This window comes from Hermetia illucens, chromosome 5, assembly GCF_905115235.1.
Source record: "Hermetia illucens chromosome 5, iHerIll2.2.curated.20191125, whole genome shotgun sequence".
Classification (NCBI taxonomy): domain Eukaryota; kingdom Metazoa; phylum Arthropoda; class Insecta; order Diptera; family Stratiomyidae; genus Hermetia; species Hermetia illucens.
The window spans coordinates 89588049-89608122 of record NC_051853.1 but is presented as its reverse complement, the minus strand read 5'-3'; the positions used below and the strand labels follow the sequence as shown (position 1 = coordinate 89608122).

General features: G+C 41.6%; 1 protein-coding gene across 2 annotated transcripts in view; it reads left to right on the top strand.

The window, feature by feature from the left end:
* Positions 1–20074, top strand: part of LOC119657566 (5'-3' exonuclease PLD3-like) — a 59235-nt gene that overhangs the window by 11259 nt on the left and 27902 nt on the right. The window contains exon 1 of one of the 2 annotated variants that reach the window (XM_038064525.1): positions 13658–13886. The exons of the other annotated variant lie outside the window; for it this stretch is intronic. Within the exon in view, the coding sequence (XP_037920453.1) occupies positions 13821–13886 (66 nt within the window). The 5' untranslated portion in view covers positions 13658–13820. Of the gene's footprint in view, positions 1–13657; positions 13887–20074 lie in introns of those variants that run through there. 2 annotated transcript variants of the gene reach the window in all.

Here is a 20074-nt window from a genome sequence, read left to right as displayed (position 1 = left end):
TTCGGTATTGACAAATTGATATCTAATGATGGCCTCATACACGTTTCAGAATGGACGAAATTCACACAAAATATAAAAGTTTCACATTCTATAACTTTTTTAATAATAGTTGGATTTCCTTGAAACTTCCCAAATTTATACCTTATACTATCCCTTATGTTCGTGGCATTTTTTACTTCTAGCGTGAAGTTAAGGGGGTTTTCGGCTAAATTTCTAAAATATGCCAATATACTATTATGAACTTTATTTGTGCAGATATCGGGACGGGATGTATTTTGAGGCCTAGATTTCGTTTACATACATCACTGTGATTTTTTTCAGCGATTTCAGTTAGATAGGTTCTGAGAACGAGACCTGTCACACTTTTGGAGGGTCATATGTTGAGCCCTCACTCCCCTATGTTTCACCCGAGATCAAATATGTGACCATTTTCGAAAAGTACTAATTGAGGCCTTTGATACACAACGTGGCTACATTCTATGAAAAAAAATGTTGTTGTTGCTCGTTTTGCATATATGGGGAGGCCCCCCCCCCCCCACCCTTCAACTTAATGCAAAATCGCGCCACTTGCTATATATAAAGGGATCCACAGAGCACACGATCTCATCAACTTTCGTGAAATCGGTCCTGCGGTTTCCGAATAAATCGGCTGTGACAGACAGACCTGTGAGGAATTGCAAGGTCTCCCATCAGCGCGATTCCAGTTGGCGGATAGGGGCACACCTATAGATGCGTAAATATGTACTCCTGCACTTTCTTTTTTGACTCTGCATGGATTAGTGTTTGCGCATCTCTGGTTGGCGGACCAAAATGGCTATGGGATGGTACTCAGAACATAAAACCACCATGGAAGACAAGAGAAGGAGGAAATTTACGGTGCAGGGGCTCGGAAACCCAGTACCGGCGGGGGTGACCAAGCGGGCTTCCGGTCGTCGATATCCCTCGACCGCACTGCCTCGATGGTGGGCAACTTAGCCACCTTAGATCCACCTTGAATCTGGAGAAGGAAATGTTCAAGGGAAGTACGACCTTACGGAGAACAGGTTAACAAGACCAAACAAAGATGAACTGAAGGTAGATCGTTGAGCGACAAAAACCGTGATAACACCCACCTCATATGTTTAAGAGGGGCGACAGCAGGAGGTACTGTAGGATCAAGAAAGGGATCCATTCAAAAGAACCTCGCCAACTCTGAGATCTCCACCAATATCAAAGACGGTAAAGGATAAGGTGCCGGCAAGGTCAATAAACGCCAAAAGTGAAGAAGCGCATAAAAGGAGCAGCCCAGCTAGAGGCAAAATAATGTGGTGAGTCCCTAGAGTCCTTTATAATAAATAGATCACAGATGGAGGAAAAGAATACTAAGGATATGCCGAACCCTGCTGTGCCAACAGTGTCACAAGCGACCCAAGTGATGCCTAACCGTACTGCCATCGGATCACGGCGAAATAAACGAGTACGTGAAAAGATGGGGCTCCTCTAAATAACCAGCAGGCGCCTAAGGGAAAGGACAGGCAATTCTGAAAACCACCACTAATAGTTCAAAAGGAGAAAAGCATACAGCGAATGCAGGAAAGTCGCCCAGCGTTGCAAAGTCGAAGATAAACGAAAACGATGGGTGGACCAAAGTTACCAGCAAAAAAGCAGCAAGTGACATCGAAGGGAGCGGAGGCAGCGATTGTCTGCCGCTTAAGTGAACAAACTTCACTAAATAATAATAATAATAATCGTTGGCGCAACAATCCATATTGGATCATTCACAGCTGAGTCGACTGGTATCCGACATCAAATCACCATACAAATCCCACTGCCGGCAGTGAGATTTGAACCGCGACCTTCCGCACGACAGCCTTGTGCTCTAACCACTCAGCTATCCTGACACACTTCACTCAAGAGGTGCTTTTAATGCCTCATGTTTGGGCACTTCGCCAAGGTATGCACCAGAAGCATTGATCGATTCGATCGATGCAGAATGTGTGGGAACAAAGGCCATAGGGACCCCAAATGCTTACTGTGCGAAGTAGAAGAGGGAGAGGACACATATTGCCGGAAGTGGTACATGTCCGGAATTTTCACTGCAATGAGAAAATGACGTTTATTCAAATAAACCTCAATCATTGCAGAGTCGCTCAGGATTTACTTTATCTGAAGTGGACCGTATAGAAACCTTTCCGGTAGCACATCGGTTAGAGATTCGACTGGTGGAGCGGCGATATGGGCTTGCGGTCGATAGGCCATATAATGCGCTGCAAGTCAGACAGCCAGTGGCCTTGTGTGAGCGAAATTAAGTGAGTATATGAGTACAGCTGCTACGCCTTACTAAGTTTGACACTGTCTGAATTCGAGGAAATGCTTCATAATCTTGTTCTCAACTTAACGATGCGAAGGCCAAAAGTGATTAAATTATTTCAACGCTTTTGCCCTGGGGTAGTAGAGAATCAAATGCCAGGAGACGTAGTTTATTAAAAGCTTTTAAACAGATGGACGTAGTTTTGGCAAACGAAGGTACTCGAAATAGTTTTCAGAAAGGGGGGCAGGTTCGGTTGTAGACCTGACCTTTGGCAGTTCTGGGCTGGCGCATGGTATATCCTGGTGCGTAAGCGAACGGTAGTATGAGTTCCGTGAAGCCAGATTAACCATTGATGCCATCAAATTGGTCACTGGCAGATGCAATTTACGAAAAGGGTAGTACCAACAAATATTGCATGGTAATAACCCTGGACATGAAAAATGCATTCAATTCGACCAATTGGAATGTAAGGCTTGAAACCCTAGCGAAGGTTGGTATTCCCGCCTATCTCTCTGCTATCGTCGATAGCTATTTAGCTGGAAGGAGGTTCTGATATGACACCAACGACGCACCCCAGGAGTTCGTTGTTTCCGCGGGTGTCCCGCAGAGTTACGCATTGGGCCCACTACTGTGGAACATTATGTACAACGATGTACTTAATCTTCCCCTTTCGGAGGAAACCACCGTGGTGGGTGACGCTTACGACATAGCGCTGGTTGTAGTCGCAAAGCATGTCGAAGATGCTGAGTTATACTCAGGCGAAGCAATCAATACTGTTAAAGGTGTTAAAGGTTGGCTAGAGAGCTCTGGTCTGACACTTGCGGAGGAAAAAACAGAAGCGGTCCTCATTACAAATCGCCGGAAGTGAAATTACGCCTGTATTAGAATCAGGAATCATATCATCACTTCCAAGTCGACCATCAAATACTTGGGAGTGGTGGTAGACAGGAACCTCAGTTATAGGCAACACGTGCAGTATGTTTGCGACAAATCATCCACTGCATGTATGGTCCTGGCAAGGACGATGCCAAACATGGGATGGCCACGGTATACAACCTGGCTGTTTATAGCCAAGGTGGTGACCTCAATGAAGCTCTATGCGAGTTTGGAGGGAGGCGTTGCGGATGTCAGTAAATGGTAACAAACTGAGTGCAGTCTGCAGGAGGACAGCCCTAAGGGTATGCTCTGTTTTCAGGAATGTCTCAGATGACGCTGCATTTGTCATCTCTGGAATGATGCCGATTGACATCTTAGCAGATGAGATGGCGAACATATTCGAGGGATCTGAGAGTTAAACAGATTTTGGATCATTTTTGTTATCATTGACTCCATCATATTTTGGATCTGTGTTTGTATGCTGCTCAGCACTTGATCCATTTGTACGGGCTTCGGGTTCGCTGCGGAAGAGGAAGTTTTTGATGCTACTGCATTTTTTCCTGTCGCCTTGTTGGTTGGTTGGGATACCTGTGGGGAAAGGATAGATTTTGCCATCTGGGCGAAGGTTTTCTTTATGTTCTTGGGATTTTTTGGACATCCGCCGTAGCTGGCTGGATGTTCCCCCTTGCAGTTGGTGCAGGTTGCCTTCTGCTCCTGTTTTCTTTCGCATTTTGTGTAATGATGTGATCCCTTTCATTTTACATAACGTGCTTCGGCGTAGCAGTTGTTCGCAGAGTGCCCAAACTGCCGGCAGTTATAGCACTGCGATTGAGATGTTCTGGTTTTTTGTGACTTGATTTGCCCAATCAGGTGGCAAATCGAGTTCACGTTGTAGATTTCGGTTTCATTTTTCGGCATTAGAACTTCAAGTATCCTGGAGGGTCCGTTTTTCATTTTGATAAAAAAGCACTCGATTGGATGGAAGCTCTGGTCCTCGAGGTCTTCTATTACATCCTCGGGCGCTATTGCCTCAAGCCTCCGAATTATTATATTAATATTCTTCTCCTCTGGGAGAAGATAAGTGTGGAATTGAATTCCATGTTCTCTAAAAAACTTCGTTAGCTTCCGGTGGTCGCTCGGCTGCTCTGGAGTTGTCCTTACACCAAGGTGTATCCTCCTAGCCTGAAGGATATTAATCTTCCTCTTTCTTAGCTCCTTCTCTATCGCGGGCCATTTTGGCGGCCTCTGTAGAATTTTCCATAGGACTTTCCTATCCTGTTGGCTTCGGTTGTTTTACCGGTGACTTAGGTTTTCCCGCTTTCTTGATTATGGGCGGCAGAGCCGGCACTGGTTTCGATGGCGGCAGAAGTGGAAAGTCCACGTCTTCCACCTCTTCGGTGGCGGTGTTGTCCGTGTTGCCGGTGGACATCTCCTCTTCCGATGAAAAGTTACTGTCTGTGCCCGACACTTGTGAGCTCCCGATCCGAATTCTCTGGCCTTTTTTTTTCTTTTCACGGTTCTGCAGGTCGAGCGACTCCTTCAAACTTTTGATGGGGGCTGTCAGACCCTCGTTTTACTTCCTCTGTTCCTCAATTTCTTTTTAAGCAGCAGCTAGCTGCTTCGTGATTTCGTCCAGACTTCGCTGTAAGCTGGCGATCAAATTATTTTCTTTGGTTTGGTCCGATAGTAAGGACCTCTGGAGCTTCCTGGGCCCCTGTCTAAATTTCGAATTCTTTTCCCGGCTCAATCTCCTCAAACAAATTTTTATCTTCAAAGAACTTATCACTAATCACTAAAAGTTGTCCACTGAAATAAATTAGTTAATTAAAAATCTCGAAAAACTTTTACTTGCACTGCTTTCCAAAGACATCTGCTTTGCTCGGCTGATCTCTTGAGTATAGGACTTTGTTGGCGGATTTCTGGCCCTTTTATACCCCGCGGAAAATTGCAGGAAGGCATTCAAACACTTTATTAGAAAACTACTTTGCACCTTTGACAAGATCTTCTTACCGACATTAGAGTCATCTGTGGTTGGTGTTTTGGCTAATTGTCATTACTACGATTTACATTGACGTCACACACAATTTTCCAAAAGTGATTTTCGTCACAATACTACAACTACAAAAGTAGTAGAATATATTTGTTTGTTTAAGATGAGCTATATTTGTGACTTTAATATATACATGTGTATGTTTTTTGGTGATCAAAGGGTAGTATAGGTCCCAGGGCGAAACGTGGATTGGTACCCACGATGGAGCATAAAACCTGGGAAATGCCTGCTGAACCAACACCAATAGCTCTACTACCAAACCCTATCTCCACCTCCACGTGGTGACCGCTGGGAGCTCTTTCTTAACGAAAAGCTGCAGACGGGGAAGGATGAAGGCGAGTCTCTCGCGCCTAAAAACGGGATAAATTGTACAAACTGGTCCTCCAGGTTGGGGGTTGGGTAGGGCTGACAACCCTACACGGAAAACCGATGTTACGGAGCCACGAAAGAAGCCTCGGGCAGGATGGACTTTACAACGACGAACCCGGCAACGACAACGGATTAACGATTTGCGAATTTTCTCATGGAACGTGCGCTCCCTGTACAGAGATGAAGCTGCTGAGCAGCTAGCTGATACCCTGTCCCAATATAGGGCTGATGTAACAGCGTTACAGGAGATGCGTTGGACAGGGACCGGTTTCCTAGAGAAGAGTCGCTACACCATATATTATAGTGGCCATCCAGTAAACCATGTGCTCGGAGTAGGTTTCTTAGTCAGCCAAAAAGCTGTTATCGGCTTTGAAAACGTAAGCGAACAGCTATGCACTCTGCGCTTGCGAGGCAAGTTTAGAAATATAACCCTCATTGACGTTCACGCCCCTACAGAGGAGACTGCAGAGTCGGAGAAGGATACCTTCTACGAGGCAGTAGAACGAACCCTCGAAGCCTGTCCCAGATATGATATCAAAATCATACTTGGGGATTTTAACAGCCAAGTAGGGAAGGAGCCCGTATTCAGGCGATATGTTGGCTCCCATAGCTTACACGAAAAAACAAATGATAACGGACTGCGGATTATTCAATTAGCAGGGTCACACGAAATGGTTGTTGGAAGTACGTGGTTTGCGCGGAAAGCGGTCCACAAACATACGTGGGCCTCTCCAGACGGGACCACTTTCAACCAAATTGACGGAAGTATGCCGCATACCGAGTAATGTTGTATTCTCAAAGAACGCGGGTACGCGCAGAGACGTATCACGAACTCCGTCGAGCGGAGAAGCGACTTCACAGACGGAAAAAGGAAGCCTGGGGGAACCAACAAGTCTGTGAACTAGAAAAGTACAAGGAGCAACCGCACCAGGCGCGGAAGTTTTACCAACAAGTCAGCAGGATGAAGCCTTATACACCTCGATGCACATCCTGCCGAGACAAAAATGGAAATCTGATTTCCGACAGAATGGGCATATTAGAGCGATGGGTTGAGTACTTCGATGAACTAGTGAACAACCAGAACATCGGCGAGTTGGAGATCCCGCCAACTGAGGACGACGGACAAATACTGCCACCACCAAGTTTAAGAGAAACAGTCCGCGCTATTCATAAAAATCATAAGTCGCCAGGAGCCGATGGAATTACAGCCGAATTGGTTAAATATGGAGGCGACCAGTTACACCAAATGGTTCATCAACTTGTGCTCAAGGTATGGGACAGCGAATAAATGCCTGACGATTGGCAACGAGGCATTATCTGTCTCATACATAAAAAGGGAGATATCACACAGTGCAGCAATTATAGAGGTATCACGTTGCTGAGTACCATCTATAAGATATTCTCCACTATCTTGCTAGGCCGGATAGCCCCATACACCCAGAACATCATTGGCCCATACCAAAGAGGCTTCACTGCACGCAAATCAGCAACAGATCAGATTTTCTCTCTGCGGCAAGCGATGGAAAAACTGTTGGAATATGGACAACAGTTGCACCATCTGTTCATCGACTTTAAAGCCGCCTATGATAGCATAGCCAGGGTAAAACTGTACACGGCCATGAGAGAATTCGGTATCCCGACGAAATTAATAAGACTAACTAGGCTGACCCTGACCAATGTGTGAGATAAACGCAGCAGGATCACTCTCAAGACCATTCGACATCAACAACGGTCTACGACAAGGGAATGCCCTATCATGCGCCCTCTTTAACCTGGCCTTCGCAAAAGTGATCCGTAATGCTGATGTAAATGGAAGAGGTACGATCCTCTTCAAGTCCACCCAACTACTGGCCTATGCTGACGATATCGACATCATGGGAAGAACCACCCGAGACGTACAAACTTCCTTCATCCAGATCGAGCAGGCGGCGATTGAGGCGAGATCTTGGGCTGCACATCAATGAAGGCAAGACATTTGCCTGGTGGCAACGTCAGCACCGAAGACGAATCAACCAACAACATCAAACCGCACTGGTCAAACACAAACACGAAGAAGAATAAAGATAGGAGAATACAACTTTGAGACCGTTGACAATTTCTCCTATCTAGGGTCGAAAATCACAACCGATAACAGCTACGATGATGAAATCCGCGCACGGTTGTTGTCAGCCAACAGAGCCGATTTCAGCTTACAAAGACTGTTCCGCTCGAAACGTCTCACTATAGGGTCAAAGCTCTTACTGTACAAGACTATGATCTTGCCAGTCCTCAAGTATTCCTCGGAAACTTGGGCTCTTAGCAAGAAAAATTGCGAACTCTTGGCCGCGTTCGAGAGAAGAATCCTCCGAAGAATTTTTGGCCGCCTACATTAGGATGGACGATTCCGTAGCCTACACAATGACGATATCTATGAGCGATACCATAACCGTCCGGTTGTGGATAAAATCCGGCTCAATAGGTTACGGTGGGCGGGTCACTTAATCCGTATGGATGAGGATGATCCCATCCGGAAAGTCTACAAGGGCAATATCTATGGTAGAAAAAGAAGATGAGGCAGACCCTGCCTAAGATGGAGCGATGGCGTAGGTCAGGACGCCAAACAGCTTTTAGGGATATCGAATTGGTGGACCTCGGCGCAAAACCGGGATGCCTGGAATTCCTTATTAAGGCAGGCCTAGACCGGATACCGGTTGTTGCGCTGTTGATGATGATGTGTATGTTTTGCAGTTTACAAATATATGAATGACTATTTTGAATTTTTAGTTATGTACAAATGGAAAAATGTACACAGGAAGTTTCTCACATAAAAGGAACGCAACATCTTTATACCCGAACGCCGAACTTCCGGTATTCCAATTTATTTGCATCTGTTTTAGTTGAACTTCTTCACATTTGCTAATAATGTCGAACTTTTGGAAACCAAATTGTATGCGTAAATGGCTCTTTATTAAATAGAGCGCAATTGAATTTTTAACTAGCACCGAACTGTCATGCACTCATCGTTCTTCACATAGGGAAACACGAAACCTTGTATACATAAAGAGTACAGCTTCCGCTTTCCCGACTCATTCATAGTTCGGTGGCGAGATATTCTTCAAACACTCAACTCATTTCTCCAATATGCCCATACGATCGGAAATCAGATTTGCCTCCCTCTTGAGATGATGAACATCATCCTGCTGACTTATTAGTAAAAACTTCAATGCCTGGTCCGTTATCTCCCTGTGCTTGTTGAGTTAAAACACCTGTTAGCTCTCCTAGGTTTCCTGTTGCTGTGTGCGAAGTGCCATCTCCTCTCGACGGAGTTTGTGGGAAGCCTCTGCGCGTGCGCGCGTTCTTTAAGACTACTACATTGCGCCGATCCGTAGCTGGAATACAATCAAACGCGTGTTTAGCCGTACCAATGAGTCATCAAATCGTTCCTCTTCATTTGTCAATGCTCCATCTTCATAGTATGGTATGTTCTGCTATTTGAATTATGTCTCCATCTTGGATGAAAACGTCTAGCCTTTTTCAATTTTTAAGGTTTTGTGTAAAATAAAACCTCATTAAAATCTTCTTCTCGGAAACGGTTTTAGCGATTCACACAAAATTTGGTGGAAAGGTGGGAACTGTAAACACTCACACATACAGTAAGTAATATAATTCTACATCGAATTTAGGGGGGGGGGGGGGGGGGGGGTCCCCCATACATGCAAAAGGGAGATGAAAATTTTTTTTCATCAAATATAATCATGTGAGGTATCAAATGAAAGTTCTCTGTTAGTACTTTTCGAAGCTGGTCTTAGTTTTGACATTTGTTGGAAAGGTGGGAAGTTGGCGGGTGGTTTCGAAAATGATTATTTCTTTAATGAACCCATTCTCAGAAACTACCCAACCCAAAAATCTGAAAAAACATATATGGTGCCTAGGCTCCAAGATACCCTCCTTACCGATATCTGTTCAAATAAAGTTAATAATAGTATATTACTATGATTTTTACTAATTGGCTGTAGAACCCCCTTAAGTTCATCCTAGCAGCAGGAAATTTTATAGAAATATCATCATCATAATCATCAACGGCGCAACAACCGGTATCCGATCTAGGCCTGCCGTAATAAGCAACTCCAGAATTCCAGATATCTCGGTTTTGCGACGAGGTCCACCAATTCGATATCCCTAAAAGTTGTCTGGCGTCCTGACCTACGCCATCGCTCCATCTCAGCCAGGGTCTGCCTCATCTTCTTTTTCTACCATAGATATTGCCCTTATAGACTCTCCGAGCTGCATCATACTCATGCATACGGATTAAGTGACCCGCCCACCGTAACCTGTTGAGTCGGATTTTATCATTATCATTTATCATTCATAAATTTCGTCGTTATTTAGGCTACGGAATCGTCCATCCTCATGTAGGGGGGCAAAAATTCTCCGGAGGATTCTTCTCTTGAACGCAGCCAAGAGTTCGCAATTTTTCTTGCTAAGAACCCAAGTCTCCGAGGACTATGAGGACTGGCAAGATCATAGTCTTGTACAGTAAGAGCTTCGACTCTATGGTGAGATGTTTCGAGCGGAACAGTTTTTGTAGGCTCTGTTGGTTGACAACAACCATGCGCGGATTTCATCATCGTATCTGTTATCGGTTGTGATTTTCGACCCTAGATAGGAGATATTATCAATGGTCTCAAAGTTGTATTCTCCTATCCTTATTCTTTCCATTTGACCAGTGCGGTTTGATGTTGTTGGTTGGTTGGTCTTCGGTGCTGACGTTGCCACCATATATTTTGTCTTGCCTTCATTAATGTGCAGCCCAAGATCTCGCGCCAATTACCGCCCACTCGATCTGGATGAAGGCAGTTTGTACGTCTCGAGTCATTCTTCCCATGATGTGCATTTACCTCAGCATCACGGATCACTTTCTCGAGGGCCAGGTTAAAGAGGACGCATGGTAGGGCATCCCCTTGTCGTACACCATTATTGATGTCGAATGGTCTCGAGAGTGATTTTGCTGCTTTTATCTGGCCTCGCACATTGGTCAGAGTCAGCCTAGTCAACCTTATCAATTTCGTCGGGACACCGAATTCTTTCATGGCCGTGTACAGTTTTACCCTGGCAATGTTATCATAGGCGGCCTTAAAGTTGATGAACAGATGGTGCAACTCATGTCCATATTCCAACAGTTTTCCATCGCTTGCCGCACAGAGAAAATCTGATCTGTTGCTGTTTTGCCTGGAGTGAGCTATCCGGCCTAGCAAGCTAGAGGAGAATATTTTATAGATGGTACTCAGCAATGTGATACCTCTATAATTGCTGCACTGTGTGAAATCGCCCTTTTTATATATGAGACGGATAATACCTTTTTGCCAGTCATCAGTCATTGATTCGCGGTCTCACACCTTGAGCAAAAGTTGATGAACCACTTATGTAATTGGTCGCCTCCATATTTAACCAATTCAGCTGTAATTCCATCGGTTCGTGGCAACTTATGATTTTTAAGCCGATGAATTGAACGGACTGTTTCTTCTATACTTGGTGGTGGCAGTATTTGTCCGTCGTCTCCAGTTGGCGGGACCTCCAATTTGCCGATGTTCTGATTGTTCAGTAGTTCATCGAAGTACTCAACCCATCGCTCCAATATTCTTATTCTGTCGGAAATCAGATTTCCCTCTTTGTCTCAGCAGGATGTGCATCAAGGTGTGTAAATCTAGAATATAGAGCATGATCTAACCAAGTTTGATGGAAATCGTACTATTGGTAACAAAGTTACAATAGCTCAAAGTTGTCGCTTCTTTGAAAATTCAAGACTGAGTGCATATATTAGGTGCAAATGCACACACAAATGATAGATTATTATAAAAACAATACACAAAACCTTTCATAGCTGAAGCGGCCAGCTTCCGGTTTCCCGACTTGTTTACACATTATCTTCAAATTGAATAACATCTTACCTATCAAAAGATGATACAGCATCTTGTACTACCTTTCTTGTCTCCTGAACTTTACTCTTTTGGATCTGTCGCTTTCGTTACCCTACTGACTCGGAACAACGTCGTCGTTCAATCGCCTTTTGCTTTACAAAGTCTCTAGAAGTATGTCTTCGAGCTTATAATGGTCTTACACAAAATGTTTTGAACACACACGAATGTTTTTGCAATCGATTTTCCTACATTTTTCCCCACTCTTCCCAAATTTTCGCATTCTACGGAAAACGAAAGAATTCAAGGTGCTTTCGCTTTTGCTTTATAACTATCACAATCAGTTATCGCGCACCTCGCCCTTTTCAATTTTTTACAAAAATTTGTCTTGATTGAAACATTAATACCACAAATTTTAACATTTCTCAATAGCATATTCGGAACGATTTTCAAACCGAAGAGTTTTATTCGACAATCACGACCTAAGTGACGTCACCAAATTCAAATATGGCGGACATGATGTTCGGATGATATTACCTTGTCTAATCTGTGTACACTGATTACAAATATACTGTCAATTAATAATTTGTAGGGTATCCTCGGTTCATAATAACTTGTTGGAAACGGTTAGGCATTAAATTTATAAGCTTTGTTGTCTCCTCGAATGGAGTTTTCTCCCACTCTTCTCTGAGAATATTTCTCAACATTTCTTTGCTGGTCATATTGTGTTGACGAATCCTTCTCTCGAGTGAGTCCCATAAATGTTCAATGGGATTAAGGTCAGGAGATTGTGGAGGTGTACGAAGTTATTTTGGGTAACCAGAGCCTCACAACTTGCGCTGTATGCTTGGGATCATTATCATGTTGAAAATAATAATCCTTACCCAAGCCGACATCTCGCGCACTTTGCGCCAAATTATTCCTTCAAATATTAAGGTAAGCTAGTTTATCCATTGTTGATCAATAAACTCAAGGTTACCCACGTCATTAGCCGACATACACCTCCAAATCATGACTCCTCCATCATCGCGTTTCACTGTTGGAAGTAAATTTTCTTTTTGGAGTGCTGTCCCTGATTTCCTCCACATGATTTGTCGTCGTTTTATTCCAAAAATGCAAAATTTGCTTTCGTCTTAAAGCAAAACATCTTTCCAAAGATTTGGGCTCATTTACGTACTGTTTAGCAAAAGGCAATTCGCTTTTTTCGATTGATCGGCGAAATGAAAAGTTTTCGTCGCTATTTTCCTGGTGGTATTCCAACAAACAAATTTAGTAAATGAACTGTTCCTTGGTTCCCACTGTCATCTCCCTGGTAGTTAGTCGAGGATTCTTTTTCACCATTGTTAGAATACTGCGCTTTTCTCTCCAAGCCAACATTGTTTCGCGACCAAAACGGCTTTTTGAACAGAACTCCTCTGTTGATTTGAAGTTGTTAACAACCCGCTGGATGGATGAATGTTGTCTTCCGACGACTCCTGTAACTTCCCTGTAACTTGTTCCCTTTTTCAATTAATAGGTCGATAAGTTGGTTGAAAGTGGTTCTGTTGTTAAGGGAAACACTTTTGTTTGTGGACCTCTTTCCACGCAAACCAGGCACTTCCAACAACCATTTTGTAGGACACTATTTGTTGCATAATCAATAGTCCGTTTTCTTTGCTCTGTCTCCTCTGTAGGAGCGTGGACGTTATGACGGTAATATTTCGAAATTTGTCCCGGAAGTGCAGTGTCCATAGCCGTTCGCTTATGTTTTGTTGTTTATATTTAGGAAGCCGATGAAAGCAGGTCTAATTTTTAGGCAAACGAGGAAACCTATTGCAAGTGCAAAATTTACTAGAAGATGGCCACTATAAGAATTGGTGCAATCGGTCTTCTAAAGGAAATCAGTTCCTGTTCAGCACATCTTTTGAAACGTGATGACATCAGCCTTATATTGGGGTAGGCGTTTCGTTCGATTCGGCTCGAAAACGAGCAAATCGGGTGTAACAGACAGACAGACAGACAGTAGACGGGTGATAATGGTTTGTTTTATACAAAACCCAAACATCGCAAAATTTGATTACGATTCAGGTTTAAGTCAAACGCAGTATTAAATTCATCGGAAATATGTTTACCGTGATAAAATTTATCTTATCTTGAATGTTTGATTATCGAGTGTATTGTATTGCGTCGGCGTATATTATGTATAATATTACAGAAAACGACGATTTGGGAAAGGTCTCATATTCTACCAAGTGTGTAACAATAAAACCAGTAGTAGATCCAGGAATAAAACAAATAAGTAAATAAATAATTTAATAACGTGCGGATTAAGCTAATAATTATACAATTCAACGTGGCTTCGATGGCGATTTCTTTTGCCAAACAGAAAAGTGAGGATGGTGCGTCAACTAGTGCAACTTCAATTCCCGTAAGTAACTTATTATAGTTTTTGTTCATTTGTGTCGTTCGATCCTTGAAGGAAATTAAGGGTTATTTTTGCAGTCAGCATTTTTTGCATTTTTAAGGTTTTGTGTAAAACAAAACATATCAACTAACAAGAAGACAGAAAATAACATAGCATCACGTTTCTTCGGATACTTTTTGATATTTTGTCTGCCATTAATTCTTCGATTTGCTTTACTCTTTTTAAGATTTTGTGTAAAACAAAACCTTACTAAAATCGGTTTACTGTCTGTCTGTCTGTCTATCTGTCTTTTTTTTTAGCTGGCGGAAATCCATCATGGATACGCATCTGGAATCTAGGGCACGCATGCCGGACTCTTGCCGACTAAAACTTTCCCACTTTCTCCGCGGGACCACCGTTCGGTATTGCTTCGCAGGGCTGTTCAGTTCTGAGCTGTTCACTCCAAACGAGCTGCTACCGTTTTGCATGGCGTTAATTGCAGTAGCTTCCCTTCCATGTCCCCGCTGTACTTCTGCTGCTTTTAGTTGCTGGTGAATCCGCTTCACAAGTCCAACCACCGCGTCTCATGCTGTATTTGATTCCACCGTTAAACGGGTATTTAGCTCTGTTTCAAACGTTATCCTTGAGCTTTGAAATCTGGGGTAGGCGAAGAAAACGTGTCCTGCATTTTCGGCTGTACTTTCATACGTAGGACAATCGGGCGATTCATCTAGACCGAACCTATAAAGGTAACTCCTGTATCCACCATGTCCGATTAAGAACTGAGTCAGATCGTAACTCGTCTCACCGTGGTTCCACATAGTCCACATGCTTATATCTGGGATAAGCCTGTGTGCCCATCGGCCATTCCCCACCTGGTCCCATGCTGTTTGCCATGCAGCCAATGACCGCACACGCCCACTTTGCTTATTTAGGCTCGCTTCCTGATTTTCGTGCAGACGACTTGCCTCATCGGTTAGAATATCTACCGCAATCACGCATGCTGCCTCATAAGATGTTTTCCGATAAACGCAACATGTTCGGAGAGCGCTTAATCGATATGCAGTTTGGAATTGTCTGCTATTTTCTGCGATTTTTATCGCCGATGCGCACACTGGTGCCGCATATAAAAGTACAGAGTTGACGACTTGCGATAAAAGTCGACTGTGCTTCGGAGTTACGTCATCAATAAAACTCGATGACGCACCACAATATCATAATGCGTCATCAATACATAGCAAATGGGTTGTAAATTATAATAAGGGGGTGTTTTATGGAAAAATACAAGACGGTCATTAAGACATGCGAAATCTGAAATTAGGGTAAAAATAAAGACAGGATGTGGAAAATCCCACAAAAGATAAAAATGTGTATTAGAAACATAAGAAAGAAGAAATTTGTATCTGATTTAGTATTAAAATTGTACTCGAGAAAAAATCAAGTCTTTTCTTTCGAAACGAAGATCGAAAACCTATCTTTTAAGTGGCGCAGTCGGTATACGAATCTAAATAGTGATTCCTAATCAAATCTTTAAAAGAGTTGGAAATAGGAAATCCAGTGAAAGTGGATTTCAAGCAACTTTCTTACCGTATCTCGTCGTTGCCAACTTTCGATGGAAGTCAGGTGGATGAAAAATTGTCGGGAAAGCTCGAGAGGTGCTACATACGAACATCACACCTGATTGGGAGTCGGTGAAGGGACTTCTCATCAACCATTTCGACACTCTAGAAAACGAAGCGCAACTTATGGAAAGGTTATTGGCGGCGAAATTCACGACAGCAGCGCGACTATACACGTATATATGTAAGTGTCTTTTCAGAATTAATCAAAAAATTAACTATAATGATAGTTACAACGCAAATCAAAAAAGTGAACTTATACGTACTAAAAACCAAATTGCAAAATCAACATTTATGAACAAATATCCCGAACCTATTCGCGGAATTCTACACACTTATAAACCTGAAACTCTGGAAGATGCGTATAGGGTTTTAGTAAATACGGGTTATTTAAATTATAGCAATAGTGGTGTACAACACAATTGAAATATGAAAGCAAGTAGTAGTGGAACAAATGGGTTAAATTCTAGTTTTAAGCATAACAATAATTATCCGAACGTTGGATTTAATAATCAAGGAAATAATAGAAGAATGAATGATCTAACTTTAACCTCGGATGTTTCTATGAACACGGCAATGTTCAAAGATGCATCTCTTCATGTTCAGTCACACTTGCCAAATTTTCGGTTCCAAGCCTCGGGAACAGATTTAAATTACCAATTATTCAATTAACAATGGACGACATCAAAGTGAAATGTCTAATCGATACGGGTTGTTCCACGTAGATTATGAACTCTAAACGAGTTGCTAATCACAGAAGGCAAAAACTCGATACTCAAATAGTGATTTCAAGTGTTAATGACAATTTGCTTGCCACAGAAGGGTTACTAACGAGTTTTCCGGAAGAATTCAACTTAAACGGAGGAATCGAATGGAAATTCGTACCCTTAGAAGATCGAGATTTTGATGCTATAATTGGCCAAAATGTTCTTGTGCCAACAAAAGCTATTATCAATTTCGATGATAATATCTTGGTGATTAATTCGATCAAAGTCCCCTTGAGCTTAGATCAAGAACTAATATATCACACTGTTGCGGCACAAAATCATTCGCTTAAAGAAAAACAGGGAACCGAAAATAAAACAGAATATTCAGACGAGGAACAAATTGTAATAAATAAAATATGAAACGAGTTCCATGATCTAGAGTATAATAAAAACGAAATTTTAACTTTCACAAGTGAAATTAAACGTCAACTAAAACTAAATACTGATAAACCAGTCTATCAGAAAAATTATCGGTATCCATACTCCTTGAGAGATTTTGTTAATAATCAAATCGAGGAAGATTTAAAAGAAGGTATTATACAACCATCGAATTCTCCCTATAACTATCTAAAATTTACCGCAATGTCGTCCGCCCAGTGGCTCTCTATGGTTCTGAGTGTTGGCCAACTACAAACGACAATGAACGGCGTCTTGCGGTAATGGAGACAAAGATGCTACGTTGGACTAGTGGCGTCACACGTTTAGATCACATCCGAAATGAGGATATCCGCGATCGTTATATGATTGCACCGATCGTGGAAAAGTTGCGAGAGAAGCGTCTTCGATGGTATGATCACGCAATTCGTGCCAACGAGAATTCATTTGCCAAGATTGGTCTGAACATCGAAGTCAACGGTGGCTTGATGCGCTAGATGGGGATTTGAAAGCCTCGAGATTGTACCCAGATCAGGCATTCGATAGAGCCAAATGGCGAAACCAATAACAATGAACCGACCCCGCTTGTGAACGGGACAAAGGCTGAAGAAAAAGAAGAAGGAGAATTCTGCCAATAACTCGCCCATATGGGAAGGTAAAAGAAACGGTGAACACAGGCTCGTTATTGATTTTAGGAAAATGAATAACCTCATGGTTGAGGATAAATTCCCCATACCACAAATAGATGATATCTTAGGTAAACTAGGAAATGCAAACTACTTCACTTCGATCGACCTTGCAAAAGGATTTCATCAGATCGAAATCAAACCCGAAGATAGGCACAAAACTGCATTTTCTACGGATCGTGGTCACTATGAATTCACTAGAATGCCGTTCGGACTCAAGAATGCCCCAGCAACATCTTAAGAGAACATATAAATAAAATATGTATTGTCTATATGGACAATATCCTTGTGTTTTCTACTTCATTAGAAGAACATGAAATTGCATTAAGGAAAATTTTTGAAACACTTCGTAAAGCAAATTTGAAAATACAATTGTCTAAAACTCATTTTCTTGAGCGAAGTACAAACTTTTTGGGTCACATAATTACACCACAAGGTATAAAGCCCAACCCTGATAAATTAACTGTCATTGAGAAATTTGCTCTTCCGGAAACTACCAAACAAATCAAATCGTTCTTGGGAATGATCGGATTCTATAGAAAATTCATTGAGGATTACGCTAAAATTGCAAAACCAATGACAAAGTCCCTCCATAAAGGTCAACAAATCAATGTCAAAGATCCAGAATATATAGAGTCATTCCAATCCCTAAAAAAATATATTTTTATCGACCCAATTTTGACTCATCCAGATTTAAATAAACAATTCAGACTGACCACAGATGCGAGTAATTTTGCTATAGGTGCAGTATTGAGCCAAAATAAGAAACCTATCTGTTTCGCATTTAGAACGCTAAATGTAACCGAAACTAGATATTCAACGATTGAAAAAGAATTGTTGTCAATTGTATGGGCTACAAAACAATTTAGACCCTATTTATATGGGAGAAAATTCATTTTACAAACTGACCATAAACCTCTAATTTTTTTCGAAAATCTTAAAGAGGAATATCCAAAACTCCAACGATGAAAACTCAAGTTGATGGAATACGAATATGAGATTAAACGCATCAAAGGAAAAGAAAATCACGTTGCGGACGCGCTGTCTAGAGTTGAAATTCATGCACTTAATGGACAGGAAAATAAATCGACATTTGCTACACAACACACAGCAGAGGAAGACAATACTCACCATATCTATATTTCAGAAAAACTTTTGAATTGCTTTAAAAATCAAATTATTTTGAAATTAGGGAAAGTCAGAAACGCCAAAAGAAATAGTTTCAATAACTCTAAACAGGCAATACTCTCTTATAAGAAATACAATAACAAAACAGTGGAATACATATTCAAAAATCACATTTCTCATGCAGGCACCACTGGAATAAATTTTCCCAATAAAAATATACTATTACTCTTTCAAAATTACTATAATAAGTTCAAAATTAATAACCCAAAATGCTCAATAGTTCAAGCTAACAAGCTAACAAAAATCTCTGAAATTATTCTAAAGAAGAAATTGAAGAGATAATTGCAAAGCAGCATCAAAATAGTAATCATCAAGGAATTACAAAAACTTACGAAATATTATCAAGAAAATATTTTTATCTACACTTAAAAGGGCGAGTAACAAATTACATCAATAAATGTTTAATATGCACTCAAAGTACATACGAAAGAAATCCAGGTAGAATACCATTAAAACTTACAGAAACAGCAAAAGATGTAAGAGATATATATCATATAGATATATGGTTTAAAGATAGGAACTCTCCACATTTAACGTGTATCGATAAGTTTTCAAAATTCATGACTATGACACCATTAAACAAGTGGCAATACCGGAAACTCGCGCTTCGGGTGACAGACCCAATAGAGGAATTCCTCAATATTTATAATAATACACGCCACTCTGCGCATAAAGCAAAACCCTGCGACGTTTTTTTTAGTAAAGGTGGCATAGATAAGAAGGCCATCTATCACCTTAAACAGTATAAAGACAAGTCGGGAAACCGGAAGCTGGACGCTACAGGTACGAAAGGTTTTGTGTATTTCTTAGTACGTAGCACGTAATATTTCCATATATTATGTGAGAGTATCCACTTTCGGGTGATATTGACAGTCATAGTCTCCAATTTTCAAAGAGGCAATAAATTTGAGGTATTATAACTTTGTTAGTAATAGTGCAATTTCCACCAAACTTGGTAAGATCATGCTTTATATTATAGCCTATATCACTGCAAAATTTCATGGTACTAGGATGAACTTAAGGGGGGTTTACACAAAATTGTAGTAATATACTATTATTAACTTTATTTAAACAGATATCGGCATGGAAGGTATTTCGCAGCCCGGGCACCATATAGTGGCAGCCTCGTGATTTTTTTCAGATTTTTCGGTTTGGTAGTTTCTGAGAATGGCCCCCTTAAAGAAGTGATCACTTTCAACCCCCCGCGCTCCCCATCCTTCCAACAAATGTCAAAACTAAGACCGGCTTTGAAAAGTACTAATCGAGACCTTTAATTTGATACCCCACATAACTATATTTGATGAAAACAAATTTTACACCCCCCTTTTGCATGTATGGGGACCCCCCCTTAAATTCGACGTAAAAGGATGTAATTCACTGTATGCGTGAACGTTCACAGTTCCCACCATTCTACCAAATTTGGTATCAATCGCTATAACCGTCTCCGAGAAAAATGCGTGTGACGGACAGACAGACAGACAGGCAGACAGACAGACAGACAGACGGACAGACAGACAGACAGACAGACAGACAGACAGTAAACCGATTTTAATAAGGTTTTGTGTTTACACAAAACC